At 35.3% G+C, this 18,808-nt stretch overlaps 2 protein-coding genes across 4 annotated transcripts in view; both read left to right on the top strand.

Moving 5' to 3' along the window:
- Positions 1 to 14,200, top strand: part of LOC101738845 (Golgi-associated PDZ and coiled-coil motif-containing protein) — a 60,114-nt gene extending 45,914 nt beyond the window's left edge. For 2 of the 3 annotated variants that reach the window (XM_038018762.2, XM_038018763.2), the window contains exons 8-14: positions 2,644 to 2,756; positions 3,132 to 3,227; positions 4,401 to 4,527; positions 5,749 to 5,838; positions 6,374 to 6,482; positions 7,478 to 7,655; positions 8,092 to 14,200. In XM_038018762.2, coding sequence (XP_037874690.1) covers positions 2,644 to 2,756; positions 3,132 to 3,227; positions 4,401 to 4,527; positions 5,749 to 5,838; positions 6,374 to 6,482; positions 7,478 to 7,655; positions 8,092 to 8,209 — 831 coding nt within the window. In that variant the 3' untranslated portion in view covers positions 8,210 to 14,200. The remainder of the gene's footprint in view (positions 1 to 2,643; positions 2,757 to 3,131; positions 3,228 to 4,400; positions 4,528 to 5,748; positions 5,839 to 6,373; positions 6,483 to 7,477; positions 7,656 to 8,091) is intronic. The other variant, XM_062675019.1, reaches the window with a different exon arrangement.
- Positions 14,201 to 15,881: 1,681 nt separating this feature from the next.
- Positions 15,882 to 18,293, top strand: LOC101738976 (SH3 domain-binding glutamic acid-rich protein homolog). The gene is made up of 4 exons (XM_004926459.4): positions 15,882 to 16,264; positions 16,376 to 16,579; positions 16,897 to 16,995; positions 17,135 to 18,293. Exons 1-4 carry the CDS (start codon positions 16,220 to 16,222, stop codon positions 17,645 to 17,647), a joined length of 861 nt encoding a protein of 286 aa, XP_004926516.1. The 5' UTR covers positions 15,882 to 16,219; the 3' UTR covers positions 17,648 to 18,293.
- Positions 18,294 to 18,808: the final 515 nt, after the last annotated feature.

Here is an 18,808-nt window from a genome sequence, read left to right as displayed (position 1 = left end):
TATACCACCATCCTGCCTATTTCTGCCGTGAAGCAGTAATGCGTTTCGGTTTGAAGGGCGGGGCAGCGGTTGTAACTATACTTGAGACCTTAGAACTTATATCTCAAGATGAGTGGCGCATTTACGTTGTAGATGTCTATGGGCTCCAGTAACCACTTAACACCAGATGGGCTGTGAGCTCGTCCACCCAACAAAGCAATAAAAAAAAAACTTTAGTTTGAATTTTTTTTTTTTAATATATACAGTCGTGGTCAACTAATTAGGGACATTCAAGATAGTGAAGGGCTATAACCGGTTTTGTACATTTAAATATAAAACCCTATTGATTTCTCAGCACCTATTATTTGCATAATGTGGTCCGATTATTATGCTATAAATGGCTGTAAATAAAAGATTTAATAAATAGAAAAAGTATTTAATATCAAAGATTAAACATGTATTAAATATTAAGGTACAATTCTGTAGTGGACATTTAATTAAGGACAGTAAAGTATAATGAAAAATACAGTTACACAAAACTTATAATCTTCAGTGTTATAATATCTTTAACAGCTCCATTTTATTACGTGTAAAATCAGTACCCAGTAGCAAAACCTTCGTTAGTAATTACCGCTTGACACCGATGTGGAATAGACATTATCAGTTTCTGACATGTTTCGACAGGCATGTTTGCCCATGCCTCACAAAAAGCTTCATGAACTTCATCCAAATTTGTATTACGATAAGTGGCAACTTTTTTCTTGATTTCGTGCCAAAGGTGCTCAATTGGGTTGAGGTCCGGGCTATTTGCTGGCCAATCTAGCACCGATACAAACTGATTGGTAAGAAACGACTTGACTGAATGGGCGGTATGTTTCGGGTCGTTATCCTGCTGAAACGTCCATATAATAGGGAGATGCTCCTCAGCATAGGGAAGCATAGTTTCTTCCAATATTGCCTTGTATTGATGTTGGTTTAAGCTACCCTGAACTTTCCTCACAGGTCCCACTCCACGTCCAGAAAATGAACCCCACATTTTAATGTTTCCACCGCCATGTTTCACCTGTTTTTTTGTGAATCTTGGATTCATTTCCGCTTTTACAGGACGCCGTACATATTGCCTTCCATCTGAAGAAATCAAATTAACCTTGGTCTCGTCAGAGAAAAGTACATGTTGCCATTGGGCGTAGGTCCAATGTCCATATTTACGTGCAAATGCCAAACGAGCATTTCTATGTTCTTTCTTCAACAACGGTACTTTGCGAGCCACTCTTCCGAACAACCCTGCTTCTACCAAACGTCGTCGAACGGTCCTCGCAGATACACCGGCTCTTTCGTTTGCCCCAAACACTTCGTGTTTAATTAAAATAGAGCCCAGAAACGGATCTTTCTTAGCTAACCTGGTTATCATTCTATCTTCTTGCGGAGTCGGTTTTCTCGATCTTTTTGTTCTGGACACGTTTAAAGCTGTGTTATAGCTCTTGAAATGTTGCACTGCATTGCATACCATAGTTTTTGAACAATTTAAATGTTGTGCTATCCTTCGGTATGACCAACCACGCTCGACAAACTTCATGATAATTTTTCGTAGTGTCGGATCGCAACTTTTATTTTTGCCCATTTTTCTTCAAAATAATTCTCTAAACTTAAAATAAAAAATCGGGATTGCCGCCAAAACGACCACTAAACAATAAGAAAAGAAACAAAAAAATATTAAAATTCCAATTTTTAAATTAGAACGCAATACCTCAGTGTCCCTAATTAAATGGCCAGCCAGCATTCTTTGAACCAATAGCACTATGATATTGTATCAACTATACTGTAAAGAGGTTTAATGTTTAAGAAGTTGTTATTGTTTGTATAATCGCGCACATAAATGACTAATTACACTTACATGTAAAAGTTATGGAATATTGCTAAGACTCGTTGGAAAATAAAAAAAAAATTCACAATTTGGCTTAACTGGAGATTGTCCCTAATTAGTTGACCACGACTGTATATTGATTGAATGAGCTCTCTGTCATTGATATTCCAGTCATTTTAGGTCAAATTAGGTGAATATCTCGGAAAATCGACATACCCAGTATATTACCACGTCAAAATTATTTTGGCATCCTGAAACTATTCTCAAAATTCACATATAATTATTGAATGGTCGCAAGTTTTAAAGTCAGGGGTCAAAGGTCACAAAATCGATATATTTATTTACATTTTTTGCAAATATCTCGTTTTCTATGGGTTTTACGCTATTTGTATTTATTATCAATATTCTATTTAACATTTTTTTATACCTTAAACTATTTTAAAGATAGGACTGGACTGGATGAATGACTGGAGTATGAGAAAAAAGAGGAGTTCAGTTTTACTTAATTCAATAATACTGTGGAAAATAAAGGCTTTTAAATGTTGTTTTCTTAATATTGTACAGAAAATGCAATTAAGTATTATATTTATTGTTCAACCATTTTTAGATTATGCCATATCGTTATATTTAATTTAGTTTAAAAAATAAAGAACACTTTGAAATAGCAAATCGAACTTACTCATAAAAATTGGGTGAAGTTTAAAATTATTGCTTTGCAGTCGGTCCTTGATGCGCGTGCAAATTATAAAGTTGATCGGACGTCATGAAGTCCTTGAAAAAAAAATGTTGTTTTGTTGAAGGCGTGCCACAAGGAAGCCGTGCAGGCGCTGCAGAGCGTCAAGGGCGACTGCGCCCTCTGCGTGCAGTTCATAGCGACCGACGACGACGACAGGCTCTCCGAAGACAACTACAGGTGGTACCACGTACACTAATCGTAATATTGCCCGGGCCTTGTTCCGCCGCAGCCCGACTTCAGTCCACAGCTTATAAATAGTATCATCCGACGGGCTCCCACAACGTAGCTATAAAATTGACTGCAATTAGACAAAGCGTATGACTACAAAATAGTAATTGGATGTACTAAGGCTTACTCACTAAGCATTCACAGATATGAAGACTTCCTAGCGTAAAGGTGGAACACCAGGTGGAGGAGCTTGTTCACTCGTCTGTGAAATAAATAAATAAATATAAAACTAGTCGGCATTAAAACAAAGAAATGTTTCCGTCTAGCATGTTTCATTCTAATGCAGTTTTGAATCCTCATTTGTTAACATGGAGATGGGTGCAGGTTCCCGCTGTACCCGGAGGACGGAGACGTGTTCCCGGGCGAACCCGACGGCTCCGGAGCCACGCCCACTGCGCCGCGCACTCCCGACTACACCAGGTAATCAATTAGATGGGTCAACACTAAATTTGACTTTGATTGCAAAGCATAAAATTTCGATATTTTAGATCGTAATTAGACGAAAAAAAAATACATGGCATGAAACAGTTTGCTTTTGAACTTTAATAAATTGACCATATATGAAACAAAATGCATCAGCATCGTATTTACACTTTCGTGACATTTTAAGTTTTTCTGGGTTTGTACAAAACACTTGATCGTTGTTTATGACTCGAGTGCCATCTAGTGGCAATGTGTAAACGTAAACACCCCACTCTCATAGCGCAGTTTTTTTGAAAGTATTAAAATTAATTAAAATTTATAAAAAAATTGAAAAATGAGTATTATTACTATAACTATCACAAATGCAAACTTTATACAAAAAAAAAAGGTATTTTATTTTCGTTTTTGTGAATAATTAACCGGAAAAACCTAGTATAAACGTTAAAACGTAAACAAAGAACGGATTTTTTTTTTGTAGAATTTTGTTATCGCGACACTTAATAGATTCACTTCACTCACTCATGTAGTATTGTGAAGCCGCACGGCTAGGAGCAACTATCCTGCTAATATCTACCACGAAACAGTCGGGCGTTCCGGTTCGTAAAATACCGCTTATTATTGTTTACGCTGGCAATAATTGATTATGTAAAACCCGACAGACTGCTTATTTGTGAAGGCTCATAAGAACACACTCCACGACACGAACTCTCTCCAGTATAAAAATTTGAACCGATACGTATCTAACCTATAATATTTCACATGATTGTCCTTGAAAGCGTCGAAGGAGAACGCTTTTTTTTTAAATAAATCCATACTTTAATTGAATATGCAATTTCAAAAAGGGCACATGTCGCATATTTTGTCAAATACGTTTTTTCATATACATGTAGTTTTGAGACTTACCTACACCCATTTTATAATAATTCCAGTAATTTTCAATTGCTAATTGCTAACACTAAAATATATCTCAAAAGTTAATATTTTAAATTTTACACTGCTTTAGAAAATAATCAGATTTTTTTCATTTCCTGAACATTTTACATTTTCAGAGATGTTCCCTTTTCGAAATTGCTCAATTGAAATTTAAGTATTTTTGATCTCTTCTTGCTGGCAACACCGTTCTTACAAGTACAGGGTGTTCGTTAACTGTAGACGTAATGTATTGCGTAGCGACGTGAGCAGGGCCGGGTCGGAGGAGTGCGCGGCGGCACGCTACCCGGACTACAACGCCGTCAACAACAACCTCAACATACTCGACATGGACGACCACTCCATCAAGATCGAGACTAGACTAGAGGTACATCACTACATAGTATAAAACAAAGTCGCTTTCTCTGTCCCTATATCCCTATGTATGCTTAAATCTTTAAAACTACGCAACGGATTTTGATGCGGTTTTTTTTAATAAATAGAGTGATTGAAGAGGAAGGTTAATATGTATACTAACATACATTAAATAGTAGAAATCAATAATAAATTATAGTTTCCGAATCGAAGCGAGGGCGGGGCTCTAGTATTACATATACTACACCCAATACGATACTAAAGTGTTCGGTTGGTGAGCCGCTGGATCCCACAATGGTAAAACAATTGCTGATTTTGACGAATTAACGTTATATAATCTGTGTTCGAATGATTTTTTTTTGCTAAAAATTACCAAACTGACCAATAAAGCGAATGTGGTATTTGACTAATTTGTGACGTTACAAAATAGTGAATCGATGATTTTATGTAGTTAAAAGAATGCTTTAAATATAATATTGAATTATTTTTTTAAATTTATAATCAATATTATTTTGAATACAAACAGATACGTACTAGCTAGCTTAGAATGGTCAGTAACTGTCTGTACCATGTAGCTCCAAGTTCGATTCGCGACCGGGGTTGATATATTTGTGAAAGATATTTGCTGTGCGAGGTCAGAGTGTATTTGATCGTAAATGTATATTTCCGACTCCGGTAACACAGATGGACCTAATTTCCGGCCTTTGTTTAACTTTTAATAATTATATAGCTCATTACTCATATACCTAATTGCATGTATTTTTAGTAATAATTATTTAAACGTATATACTTTGTGTATTGTCTATAATTTATCTATACTAATATTATAAAGAGGAAAGATTTGCTTGTTTGTTTGTTTCGAATAGGCTCCGAAACTACTGGACCGATTTGAAAAATTCTTTTTCCATTAGAAGCCGACATTGTCCCTGATGAACATTTTTTTAAATTTTTTTTAATTTTTTTTTTGTTTCATGTGTGTTTTAATGTTTCCGAAGCGAAGCGAGGGCGGGTCGCTAGTCTCTATATACATATGATCGTTAAATCATGATAACACTAACATTACCTTATAATTATTTTTTTGTACAGAATTGAAATATATTAGCTTAAAAAATAGTAGTACCTCAATTCCTATTTTAACGTCGAAATTTCAAAAAATATCGCAGTACATGTATTTTATCATATTTTAACGTCAGAATGTATAAGTTCCTCATTGAAGTGTGTCGTGTGGTCGCAGTGGAACGCTTGTCGTTCGTCGGGCGAGTCGGCTCATTCGACGCCCGTGCACGTCCGGAGCCACATCAACAAGAAGAAACGTAAACCGCAGGTGAGCATTAACACTAATAAATTATTCAAAATTATCTAACACCTGGGATATTCTTAATGTAAAGATGAAAACCCAACTCAAACAAACTGCCAGACCTAAAGATACTATTAGTTCGTTCTGTGTGTAATGAAACGTAAAAGTCTTAAAATATTCTTTATAATAGAAAAATAGAGGGTAGTTAGCGCAATATTCAAATGTTGACAAAAAACACGTTGGTCGTCTGTGAGTGTTGGAAACTGTAGAGCAATTGAAATAATAATAATGTAAACGAAACAATAATAATAAAATTAAATAAACGAAGCTAGATTAAATCGTACAAATTGTTTAAAATGTCGACGACTCGCAAAAATCGTTGAAAATGTCCACAAAATAAATATTTTATCTAAAATCCACACAAATTACACACTTCGTAACAGATGTGATAAAGTGCCATAATTTTGGTACAAAAAGAAATCTGTGATCCCACTAAATATAAAATGTATATATATACCCCCATTCTGGTTTGTTTATTAAAAGGAGAAATGTTTATGTCTAGGACTGGCGTACGAAGGGTGCGTACCGCCCCGTGGAGCTGGAGACTCCCTCGTCCGACGAGCCGCACGCCGGGAACACGCCCCGGGACCAGCGCGCCCTCCCCGACACTGGTGAGATCCTAACTGTTAGCAATCATTTTCCCAATTTTACCTAAGCTTATTTCTACATAATGATTTTAATTATTTATTGCTTAGATGGATGGACGAGCCCAACTGGTGTTAAGGGGTTACTGGAGCCCATAGACATCTACAACGTAAATGCGCCACCCATATTGAGATATAAGTTCTAAGTCTCAGTACAGTTACAACAGCTGCCTCGTCCTTCAAACCGAAACGCATTACTGCTTCACGACAGAAATAAGCAGGGTCGTGGTACCTACCCGCACGGACTCACAAGAGGTCCTACCACCAGTAAAAAATGTTGCTACGCTTTGGGGTTCGGGATAAACAAATGTTCCACCAGAGTACAACTTAAAACTGTATTTATCACTTAGAACACTCAGAGAATACTTTAAAATTCTTAATTCACATCGTCCGCTTTGCTTGAGGTGATCCGTTCGCTGTTTCGCTTCGAGTAGTTCTGATTACTGACTACATGCCATCTCTGCAACGCTTTTGTAGTCGATACGACATCTCTAGAATTGTCGAGAACATTCCTCACAAATCGAGTATATTCGACGCGTGTTTCCGCTATCTGACAATAGATGGCGTTGTACCTCTCGAGCGTTCTAGATGTTAGTAGACCCTTCGATATTCGTTCGTATTCGGCGATACTCTAGTAGCGTAGCTAGAGTAGCGTTACTCTTACCGACATTACAATATGTTCTTTTTTTAATTGCTTTTACGAGTTTACGTGCTCATGGCCCATCTGGTGTTAAGTGGTTACCGAAGCCCATGCCGTATTGGGCACGAATAGAATTTGGTAGTGGCCGAATTACCGATGTTTAAGTACGTCACCGAGAATTACTGAAGCACTTTTGATAAACAATGGCGATTTTTTATTTAATTCTATATCTACTTCGGTAAATTAGTACTTACATTTTTGTCTAAGCCGATCCTACTAAAATTAATTTAAAAATAAATTATTGTTTTAAATCTTTTAACAGCAGCCGAGTCACCGCCAATACCACCACCGCTGCAAGTCAAGGAGGCGAATCCGCCTCTGATAGATCTAGTCAACAAACCGGAGTCAACGGAAAAAATGAACGGTGACCTCACTCCAGTTTTCGAATCAAAACCGAACGGCGATGTGAAGACAGTTAGAAGAGAAAGTAAGACTTTCAGGTTAGAGGAAGTATTTGCCGCACTTTTTTTTACATTTCCTGGCTACAAATTAAAAATGTTGCCAAATAAACATGGAAGTACTGAAATTAAATTTTATGAATTTTATGAAATTATGTTCCTTTATCTTATATAACGAGCGAAATCAGTCATATTATCGTACATACGCACTCGGTATTCTAGAAAGATCGTAGTAATTGCAAAATATGTGTCATTCTAGAAAGATCGTAGTAATTGCAAAATATGTGTCCAATGTTTATCAATCCCTAATTATTTCCAAATATAATGGCTGAGTTTCATAGACAATGTCAACAAGAAAAAAAAAACAACCTCTCTAAGGTAATCTATCACATTCAAACAAATGCCACTTTGGAATATGGCTTTAATTGATTTGTTATATTCTAAAATACTCCAAATTGTATTTGGTTTGTCCACACAGGATAGGTACGGCGCGTCGCGTTACCGACATCTCCGGATTGGCAGTGAGTATCGGTGAGAGTCGTCCCGCGCGCCTCCTGCCCGGGGATGGCGACCCGGACTTCGGCACCCCGGTCTGAATGGAACCAAAACACTATGATACATTAAAAGCATGCTTTCACATACCTAGTTCCGGACGAGCTGGAAACGTTGAACTAAATCACTCTGCCACATCACTACAAATTTTTATGGAACGATTATGCAGAGAGAGAGAGAGTACAAAGAAGGGACTATCTCTGTGTTAGAAAATTATTGTTATTAAAAGGGGTTCTCGATGAAAAAAACGCAAGATGTTAGTCACTATATCTATCCGTCTGTAGGTGCCATTTAAAATTTAAATTTTAATAAAAACTTTGTATTCGAATCCCCGTATTCCTACGATAGTTATCAAACGAATGGCCTCAATTAAAAAAAAACGATAAAAATATTTAAAAAAGGAACTATTTGAATGGCTTACTTCATTATTTTTTGCTGGACTTTTACTTACGTAATTATATGCGATAGTTCTTCTACTACTCTCCTCTCCATAGCGGGATCTCGGAAGCCGTTTACACCTCACGATTTACATAAGTGACGTCGTCCGCAAATTTCTGAATGTCTTTTTGCGATTTGTTGCATACATACATTGTTGTGTACGTGTTGTACATACACAACTACGGTGTGAATCATTGTCGATATTTTGTATGTTTTCTACCGGTAGGATATGCATTAGGGAAACGCTGTGTGATCGTGATTAAAAATAAATTTTAATTTAAAAATAAATAAAAATTTACATACATTTTTAACAACAAATTTTTTGTCTACATTATTTTTGATCAGAGTACTAATATTGCACTCGCCATTTCTAAAAATGTCTAGACAAAAGTTTAATTTATATAGTTCATAAATTAGTAGATAATTAACTATAAAACGCTAGCATAAAAAACATTGAGCCTATTTAAATGAATTATTTTGTAATAGTTAAAAGTCGGAAGGTCTAAAAGGTTCGTGTCAGGTCTCGATCTCACGCGTACGCATCGCCGCGGAACTATGGGACTTAGACTTAATTTGGGCGTCAATTCCAAAATTACTCTTAATATAATATGTATATGTATGGATGTATAATATTGTTATAAGATTTCAAATATGTCAAAAACATGAAAATGTGTTAATTTATGTAATACAATGCTTTGTGATTTAAATTGTATGTAGATAGTTTTGATTATGTAAGAGATCGCTTAGAAATTCGCTGTTTTGCGTTTAGCTATTTATATTACGAAATCTTTATATTTTTATGGTTTAACGTTCGTGAGTGTCGTATGAAAAATATATATAATATTGAAATCGAAAAACTATGCATAAGAAAATTGAACACTGCATTGAAATAACATTGCGAAATGTGTTATATATCTCCTTCGTACCGCCGAAATTCCTTTACTTTGGCTCGATACTTGTAATTTTCCATTAAATCGTACTAAATTAATTATTTATAATAAAAATCGAATAAATCTCGTATAAAATACGTAAAATAAAATAACTCTTAATATATTTACATTAACTGCAAACAAAACGAAACAACGTGAAGTATTTCATTATTTTGCCATTGCCAAGTGTTGAGATGTACCTCGCGATTAACACTCCGCGTTCTCTGGGAGCTCATTAAATCGTCGCCGAGGCTAATCGGGCGTCGGACGCTGTCATTGTGCCAACTGGACCCGCCGACGGACCACATATCGTCTTCTCGCATTAAAACGGTATAATCTGAAAACTTACAAATTTTACAGGAGATTTTAAAGGTTTTTGAACATGTAATATTTTTAATATTAATCATCTTTGTAACATTTATTTGTTTATTTTTTACCAGTTACATTATCTGTCTTTTAAAGTAAGATAAAATTATATATTAATTTTTTTAATAGCAGTCAAAACATAGGTAAAAAAAAAAAAAAAAAACTGAAACTAAACTACGCTCTTTTGACAGTATTTATGAGAAAAATACTGGTGATACCAAATGTTTACGCATATTAACTTAATTTCGAATATTTTTGGAAATTGTACACTTTTAATGCGAAAAGGCGATATGCGGAGCGGGTATTCTCACCTACCGCAACTTGATCTCATTCGATTATAAGTCATATTTTGTTTATACAAAATTCAATTTAACATTCCATGCGTACTTTTTTTTTATTTGCTTAGTTGGGTGGACGAGCTCACGGCCCACCTGGTGTTAAGTGGTTACCGGAGCCCATAGACATCTACAACGTAAATGCCGCCACCCATCTTGAGATATGAGTTGTAAGGTCTCACTTTTAACAGTACAACGGCTGCCCCACCCTTCAAACCGAAACGCATTACTGCTTGACGCCAGAAATAGGCAGGGTGGTGGTGCCTACCCGTGCGGACTCAAGAGGTCCTACCACCAGTAATGAGGATTCAGACCGACAACTGATCAATCCGATCGGGAATCGACCCCGGTCCCTCGTGTAGTAGACCGTGTCGGCCCTACGAGGCGATGCGGTGCTAACCTGTCATTTTATAACGACGATAACATTTTTACGAACGAAATCCATGAATGTTTTTCACGATTTTTTTAATAAAATAATTTTAACATTTGATATTGAAATATATTGTTTTCTTTTGCGTATTTTTTTTAATTATCTTTTGATAGTATATACATAATTGATTGACTGAGATGTTTACATGTGAATTTTTCGTCTTCATTTTTTCGAATTTTCGCGATATTAAGAAAGGAATTACATAGCTGTGTAGTTTTACATTCCATTTATGTAAATATGTTTTTTTTTGTTTTTAATAAACCGAAGAAACAAAAATTGTTTTGCTATTTGAAAAATCATTACTTGTTCTATGCTTTGTCTTGACGACGTTATTGTTAGCTGATGCTAGCCGTGAAACGTTCGCTGTTGGATATAGCAGCTACTTTAGCTATTTTATGCCTTAGTGTCTTGTGTTTTAGACAGCATTATACACTGAAATAGTTTAAAATCCACCTCTTAAACTGTAGACATAGCCACTACCGATTTCTGCAACTTGGTAGACGGCGGCTCGGCTCTGCCCCTGGCATTGCTTACGTTCATGAGCGACGGTAACCATTTACCATCAGGTGGGCCATATGCTTCTTCTTTTTCTCCACCTTATCCCACTAGGTGGGGTCGGCACAGGTAATTTTTCTCTTCCATCCTTTTCTATCGACCGTCATCTCAACACTCACTCCTCTCTCTCATGTCGTCATTTACACCTCTTCCCCCTCTACCTTGCACTACCATTTCCATACATCTCTTATAATAGTCACATGCATCTTCTCTCTACGCATCACATGTTCATACCACGTTAACCGTCCGCTCTTTAATTTATAGGGTGGGCCATATGCTCGTCTGCCTAAAAAGGCAATAAAGAAAAATAGAAATTAAAAACTTGGGTCTTACAACAAACCAGTTGACCAAAAAGGTGCGACATCAGCTAAATGCTTTTTTTTTTTTTTTTTTTCAAACCAGCTAAGTGTTACTTACATCAACCGGGCATTACGATTATATCAGTTATGCGTTATAATTTAACTACCCTTAAACAATATAATTAAAAGTTCAATTCATGTCTCGAGTTGGCGGGATTCATGTTTGATGTGAATGGACTCCGGTGCCAGCGTAGCATCAGTTGAAAATCTGGATTTGAATAGAAATTATTGTTCACTGTGCTAGAGTCTCGTGGATGTAAAACAAGATTATGTGCAATGCGACAAAATATACATATGCCCTTCAAAAGTAAAACAAAAATTCTTTACAATTGTAAATAACTGTATAAAACTATTTATACGTGACGTTTATCATTATCGTTTCATAAAATAGATTGTATCTAAATATAAATACAGTACATAACGCGACGCGTTCCACCGCAGTGGCTGCCGTTGAACAGACAACTGCGACACTGGATCGACGCCAATAATACATATTTCCGCGCATCACAAACAGTAGCATTATGTACGTAATAGTAATACTACATGCGATGGTAAACAAATGGTATATTATTATTATTATCTATTTACTGCTACGCTGCGTTTGTCGTTTCTGTTTGCATATCGGAATTCGAGCACAACTCTGCCCTTTTTTTTTTAAATCTTGTCGATTCGGATGGGCGCCCGAAGTTAACGTTAATTAGATTAAAAATAAATTTCGATGAAATTTAAAATAGAGTTAGACGTGTCTGTACATTCAGGAATAGTAATAAAAATAGAAAAGGGTTAATTAAACAAGAATCAGAACACACACCGGGCGATTTTTTTTCTTTTTTTTTCTGCCTTTTTTTTGTCCAAATCATTTTCTTTTATGAAAGATTTGGTTGCCCATAGACCGCGCAGATCTCAAGAACTATTGAAAGAGTTTTCATGCAACTTTCACTGGTAGACGAATATTAATCTGGAGCAGATTTTGTTTCTTTGCAATCGAATGTTGAAACAAGAACCAATGAATTTTGTATGAAAAAATTTAAAGTCTGGGAAAAGATATAGACTATATAAATATAAACGTTTCATCCCACCGATGAGTACGGATCATCGTCCAGGCGATATAAAGTGTATTCCACATAGGCGAAACTGCTAGTGGAACGCTAATGATAATAAAATGTATTCAACAAACGTATCCAAAATGTCATTTTAGCAAGAAGTACAGGTGGAACAATATAAGCGGGTGTGAAATTATTCCATCTCCCTGATGTCAACCTCCTTGAATCTCTCTCGAAATATTATGTTCTGAATACTTTTGCTGGAGTATGTTTTTTTGCCGCGATTACTTTTAATAGTGAATATTTATGAGTAATCATTAGTAATATAAAATCAATGCACTGTGTAAACTACTAGTTTACGACTGGCAGTTTTATAGAGACTTCTCCATTTTTAATACCCGATGGATCGATTTTATATTGATTTATAGTCTACAAATTGCTTGTAAAGAGATCGTTTTAAGAGAAAATTTGTTTATTTTGTTTGAGATAGAGCAGATACATTTGGCAAAAACAAGGGACTACAATACGGATTTAAATCCATGCCAATTTTAATATGTTGTCATCGAGAAAAACTCAAACTCAAAGTTTTGTTATCTAAAGGGAATTAAAGTTTTCTCCGAGAAACTCAACGCACCACCGAAACGAATTAATACCAATACCTACTAGAAACATAAAAATGATCTATAAATACCTTAGAATTGCCAATAAAAAAAAAACAATAGAAACTGGGAATTTTCCTATTTATTTCCAATCGGATAATTTTGCAGTTTGGAAAGATAGTATATGCTGAGAAAACACGATGTTTAAAAAAAAATATTTTTTTTAAATTAATTTTGTTATCAATATTAAGTTAAATTACAATCGACAATTATAAACATTATATTATAACTAACTTACCGAGATCGATTTTTTTAAAACCGCTTGTTTTATTGTTCTTATTTTAATGGTAAACTTAAATATCATCAAATTTGTAAAGTAAGAAAAAAAACTTTGTACTTTTTCACTTGTTTTGTCATTCTGGCAATAAAAGTATTATTTTTCTTATTTTATAATAGTGAAACAATATTGACAAAAACTCTACAATGCTACAATTACTTGATTGAAAATTGAAACAAATTTAACGCTCAGACACAAGTGTAGTACATTTGAATAAAAAATAAATGTTAAAATCACCGTCGAATACGGTTCGGCGCGCTATTTTAACTCTTCAACGCGAACATTTGAAGAAAATTCGTCAATTGTACAGGACTATTAGATCCTATATACAGGAATACTGGATAGATAGCTAGTAGAACCTACTATAAAAATTATGTCAAATACATATACAAACATGTTCAAGGTATTTTATGTTTTAAGTGTTGTTTTTCAACATATAAAGCCTGCTTAAATATAATTTATTATGATTCATCAGTTCCCGCAATATTCGTTTTCTAGAAATGTCTTGTTTTTAATTTGCTTCATTTATGAAATATTGTATCGCGTGTATTCATTCCACGCACGTTCGTGATAAATTGCAGTAGCATTGTTTTTCATATAATCAGGACAATATCGCTATAAAAATAAAATTTGTATTTGTAAAATCAGTGTTTTATTTTAATGAGTGTGATCTTCACTTGTTAAATTAAATGAACTTAGTAGTGATTTAATAGTACAACGATTGAATTCTATTTAAATTCGAATTTGCTAGTGAACACCATCACAGTTGCAAATTAAACATAATTCAGCAGTGGGCGTCGTGCTGACTATACTTTTAACATATTTATAAGCCTATAGATATCATAGATAATAAATACACTTAAATATCTTTAAACTAGTCATTGAAAAATGCGTCCAACCATTTCTTTTGCTCCTGGCATATAGCATTAAACCGGTCACTCACATTCGCACGAATACGCAAACCTGCAAGTGTAGGACGACATTTGCAAATGATTATGCAAAGTTTTCGCTGCATTTGCGGTTTTCCAAGCTGTGTCGGCTTTTTAATGGATATCAAAGCGCGCGAACCTCGATCATTCGTGTAGTCTCCCACATATTCGTGTGACCAGTTGCGCCCCCGTTACGATTGCGAAGGTAACGGACGTATCGCCATTTTCATAGTTCGTGACATCTACTGTGTAGCGTACCTTCATCATGGATTGGAACAACACCAAGGTGATGGAGTTCATTGAGCTCCCGCAAAATGAATCGACCATGTGGGACCCTCAAAAGAAATCCCATAAAAACGGAATGGTCGTTAATGTCGCCTGGGAAAGAATTAAAAACTCTCTTTCTATTCAGTGTTCTATTGGCGAATTAAAAAAGAAGAGAAATTCGGGAGACATTCGTAAACAAGTGTAGGAGGAAGCGCAAACAGGTTCGCAAATTGAGCACCGAACCCATTTGCACAGCCGCTAAGTTTGCGAATGAATGTTTGACGGCCCTTCACATGCGCGCGAACATTCGTACAATGTACGAATATTTGCGCGCATGTGAGTGGCCGGCATTATGCACATGTTATGCACGCATGCAGTTAAAAATATTGAAAAGCAATCAAAGACAAACATGGAGTACATTAAGGACTGTTTTTTCGAAATAGCGATGTATTTATTATAAATAATTAGCAGTAGCAATTAAGGCCAAATAAATGAAATTAAAATAAAGAATCAATGAGTTAAATCGTATAGAACTTACCGGTACCGTATGTCACGGTGGATGCTACGTACCATCCGGCTATGGAATGAGCTCCCCTCCACGGTGTTTCCCGAGCGCTATGACATGTCCTTCTTCAAACGAGGCTTGTGGAGAGTATTAAGCGGTAGGCAGCGGCTTGGCTCTGCCCTTGGCATTGCTGAAGTTCATGGGCGACGGTAACCACTCACCATCGGGAGGGCCGTATGCTCGTCTGCCTACAAGGGCAATAAAAAAAAACTGGTAAGACAACAGTAATTCATTGGTAATAAAACTGTCAAAAGTAAAAGAAATGGTTGGACGGAGTTTAGCTACTTAGGCCTACTGAATTTCTCGCCAGATTTCACCGGGTCGCGTTTCCGGTTCAGTGGTAGATACTGTGAAGGACTGCTCTTGCTAGGGTTAGTGTTAGCAACGTCTCCTGGCTTGAGCCCCGAGAGCTCACCTACACGTTAGGGCTACGCTGACATAGCCTCTCAAGGCTATCTTAGGTAGAAAAAAAGCTGCTCAGATTGTATAATTTTTTGTTCAGGTCCTGCTGGTAATTTAAGTTACTTTTGTATAAGGCGTCGCTCGATCCATTCATTCAGAACATTTATTTATTGACGTGCTTTACTAGAATTGTGATAAGAATTATTTACGCTTAACGGTCCTTTTGCCTGCCCTATTTTGTAAGACTTATAATTTAACTGTATAATGTTATTCTAGCGATCTATTTTTTTCCCCTATGATGATGGAAGAAACCACTAACCACGAAATAATTTTACACTGGTATTACCAAATTATCGAAGTGTCACAGATGTCAGCATCTGTCAGTCCATAATTATTATTACTATAACAGCTTGACTAATGGCCAAGCCTATTTTTCTGATTTAATTGTTTTTAGAGAGGATATTTGTCATTTTACCATTTTGAAAAATACCTTATCAAACATGGTTGTCAAAATTTATATCAGTGGCATTTCTGGCAACAAGGAGGTAAGAGCGAGTCAACAAAATCTTCGAATAGTCCGGTTCACTTTTCGACTTTTTGGGCGAGCTGATTCATAATATAACTACATTTGATTACGTGAATTGCTATGATTAAAGGTGAAGAAACGTCAGCAGCGGGTCCTGATGATTTTAGACTCAAAAAATATAAAATATGAAGTCATCGACATAACGGAACCAGGGAGAGAGTCCGATAAAGATTTCATGCAAAACAATGCTAAATCTTCTGGTGGCACCGTCAGTGACCCGAACCCGCGTTCACCACTGCCGCCGCAGATGTTTAACGATGAAGAATATTGTGGGGTAAGCTTGGAACAAGTTCAGTTAATGCATGAAAAATTATACAAGTTGGATGTAAAATATGTATCCCACTATTGTGAACCTTAACAAAAGACTCACTTGACATTTTCAACATAAATAAAGCCATTATTCGAAAAGGTCCAACAAACAAAGGAGATAATTATGTTGTCCAGAAAACCTCATTAACGGGCTAAGCTTTGTACATATATTAAGTTGTACATATTTTTGTCATTGAATTATGTGTGTAAATATTTAAAAAAGTATACAAAAAAGAAATCAAAGATTTTTAAGAAATTATTGATAATTTCATCTTATTACAGGATTATGATCAGTTTGATTTAGCCAATGAAGTTGATACTCTTGAGCAGTTTCTAAAGTTGGAGGCACCTCCAGAAGAACCACCTCAAGAAACAGAAAAGGTATTGGGATATAAATTTATATTAATTATTTTGTGATCAATAATGAATTTAATTAATACAATTTACAAGAAACATACAGTTAATGGAAGTTTGTTGAAGTCAATTAAAATAATTTCCTGCAACATTTTACCTTTTCCAGGAAAGTACCTTAAATGGTGATCTTGATGGAGAAATAGCTGAAGAAACCTCCCAAGAAACAGAAACTACAGCGGAAAAAGCAGAAAATGATGAAGCAGACACCATTGAAACATCTGAAAAAGTAAAGGAGACTAGTCCTGTTAAAGAAAACTCACCAATTAAAGAAATTGAAGAAACTACAAAAGAAGCTACACCTGTTCCTGTAGATAATGAAGTGCAGGAAGATGTTGCTAAACAAGGTTCACCCGAGAAGGAAGCCTCACCAGATCTACAAAATTTGGTTGGAGATGAAGCAAAAGAAAAATCTCCAGTAAAAGAGACTGACGATGAGCCAAAAGAGATATCAAAAGAAAGTTCTCCAGAAAAAGAGGGACCAGTGAATGAAAATGGCACCGTGAGCTCGCGTGAACAGTCTGAAGGGAAGGATGTTGAAGTGACTGAAGCAATAGATAAAACAATAGACAATCCCTCAGACCTACTGATCGAAAGTGAGCAGGCTGCATCTGCTGAATAATGGACTGATCACACCCTTGCTTCTCAGCTCAAATATAGCCCCTCTAGCACTAAGCCAGCACTATAATAATAATATGCTAAGAACTATTGTTTCAATTATGTCAGTCATTTATTTGGCATGATTAGTCATTGTATATAATGAGAAGATTGTTGAAGTCAGATAATGTGCCTAAGTATATTTTTTTTTTAAATAATGAAATGGCCTATTGTCATTAGATTTAATACAAATTAATATTTTCTTTTTTATTATTTTACATATTATGATTTTATTTAACAATTATCCTAAATGAAAGGCTTGTATTATTTAAAGTATTAACTTTTTTATTCTTTTTATTTTAATTATTATTGTTTTCAATTTACATGAATTTTAAATCATTCGAATTTGTGAACTCTTTTTGAATGGTTAAGATTTTGGTGCTTTTTTAAGCATGAAAAATGTGCATTGAATGTCTAAAATGAATAATCATTCTGATTTTTGTGCAAATTACATCACTAATTTTATTATTCATCATGAATAGATCTTGTATTTAAGAAATGTATTGCTTAATGTTGCAATTAGTCTTGAGACAAATTTATCAAGATAACTTTATTTATATTCATTAAAGACAGTTTTTTATCATTTTTTTTCACATAAATTATATACAAAATCTCGTTTTTTATTTTCTAGTTCCATAAGTGAAGAAATGTTTGGAAAATGTTTAATTGAACATCTGTAATAGACAAGATTTTATACCGAAAATACTTTATAAATATATTTATAAAACCATGAAGCTTGAAAGGCCGGGTTGTAGGATAAGACGTCATATGTACTCTCATCAAAATACACAAGTGTTAAATTTAAAAAAATTGCAAATAATAAAGGCTGTAAAATAATAAAAAAATAAACACGGGCTTAAAACCGTTGGCAACCGGGGCAGCCGTTGTAACTATACTGAGACCTTAGAACTTATACCTCAAGGTGGGTGGCGGATTTACGTCGTAGATGTCTATGAGCTCCAGTAACCACTTCATACCAGGTGGACTGTGAGCTCGTGCACCCATCTAAGCAATAAAAAAAGGCAGTTATCAATTTTTCTAAGAAAATTTACACATACCGTTTCCACGAACCTCTTCCACAATAAAGCAATAGCACCGTGTAATAAAAAAAAATCGGTAAAAAACT

Source organism: Bombyx mori, chromosome 22, assembly GCF_030269925.1.
Source record: "Bombyx mori chromosome 22, ASM3026992v2".
Taxonomy (NCBI): Eukaryota; Metazoa; Arthropoda; class Insecta; order Lepidoptera; family Bombycidae; genus Bombyx; species Bombyx mori.
This window is presented reverse-complemented; position numbering and strand designations above follow the sequence as displayed.

Coding starts and splice junctions, on each gene's coding strand:
- LOC101738976 (XM_004926459.4), top strand. CDS start 16,220: ATGGTTGTCAAAATTTATATCAGTGGCATTTCTGGCAACAAGGAG. Junction 16,265..16,375: donor GCATTTCTGGCAACAAGGAG/GTAAGAGCGAGT, acceptor CTATGATTAAAG/GTGAAGAAACGTCAGCAGCG. Junction 16,580..16,896: donor ACGATGAAGAATATTGTGGG/GTAAGCTTGGAA, acceptor ATCTTATTACAG/GATTATGATCAGTTTGATTT.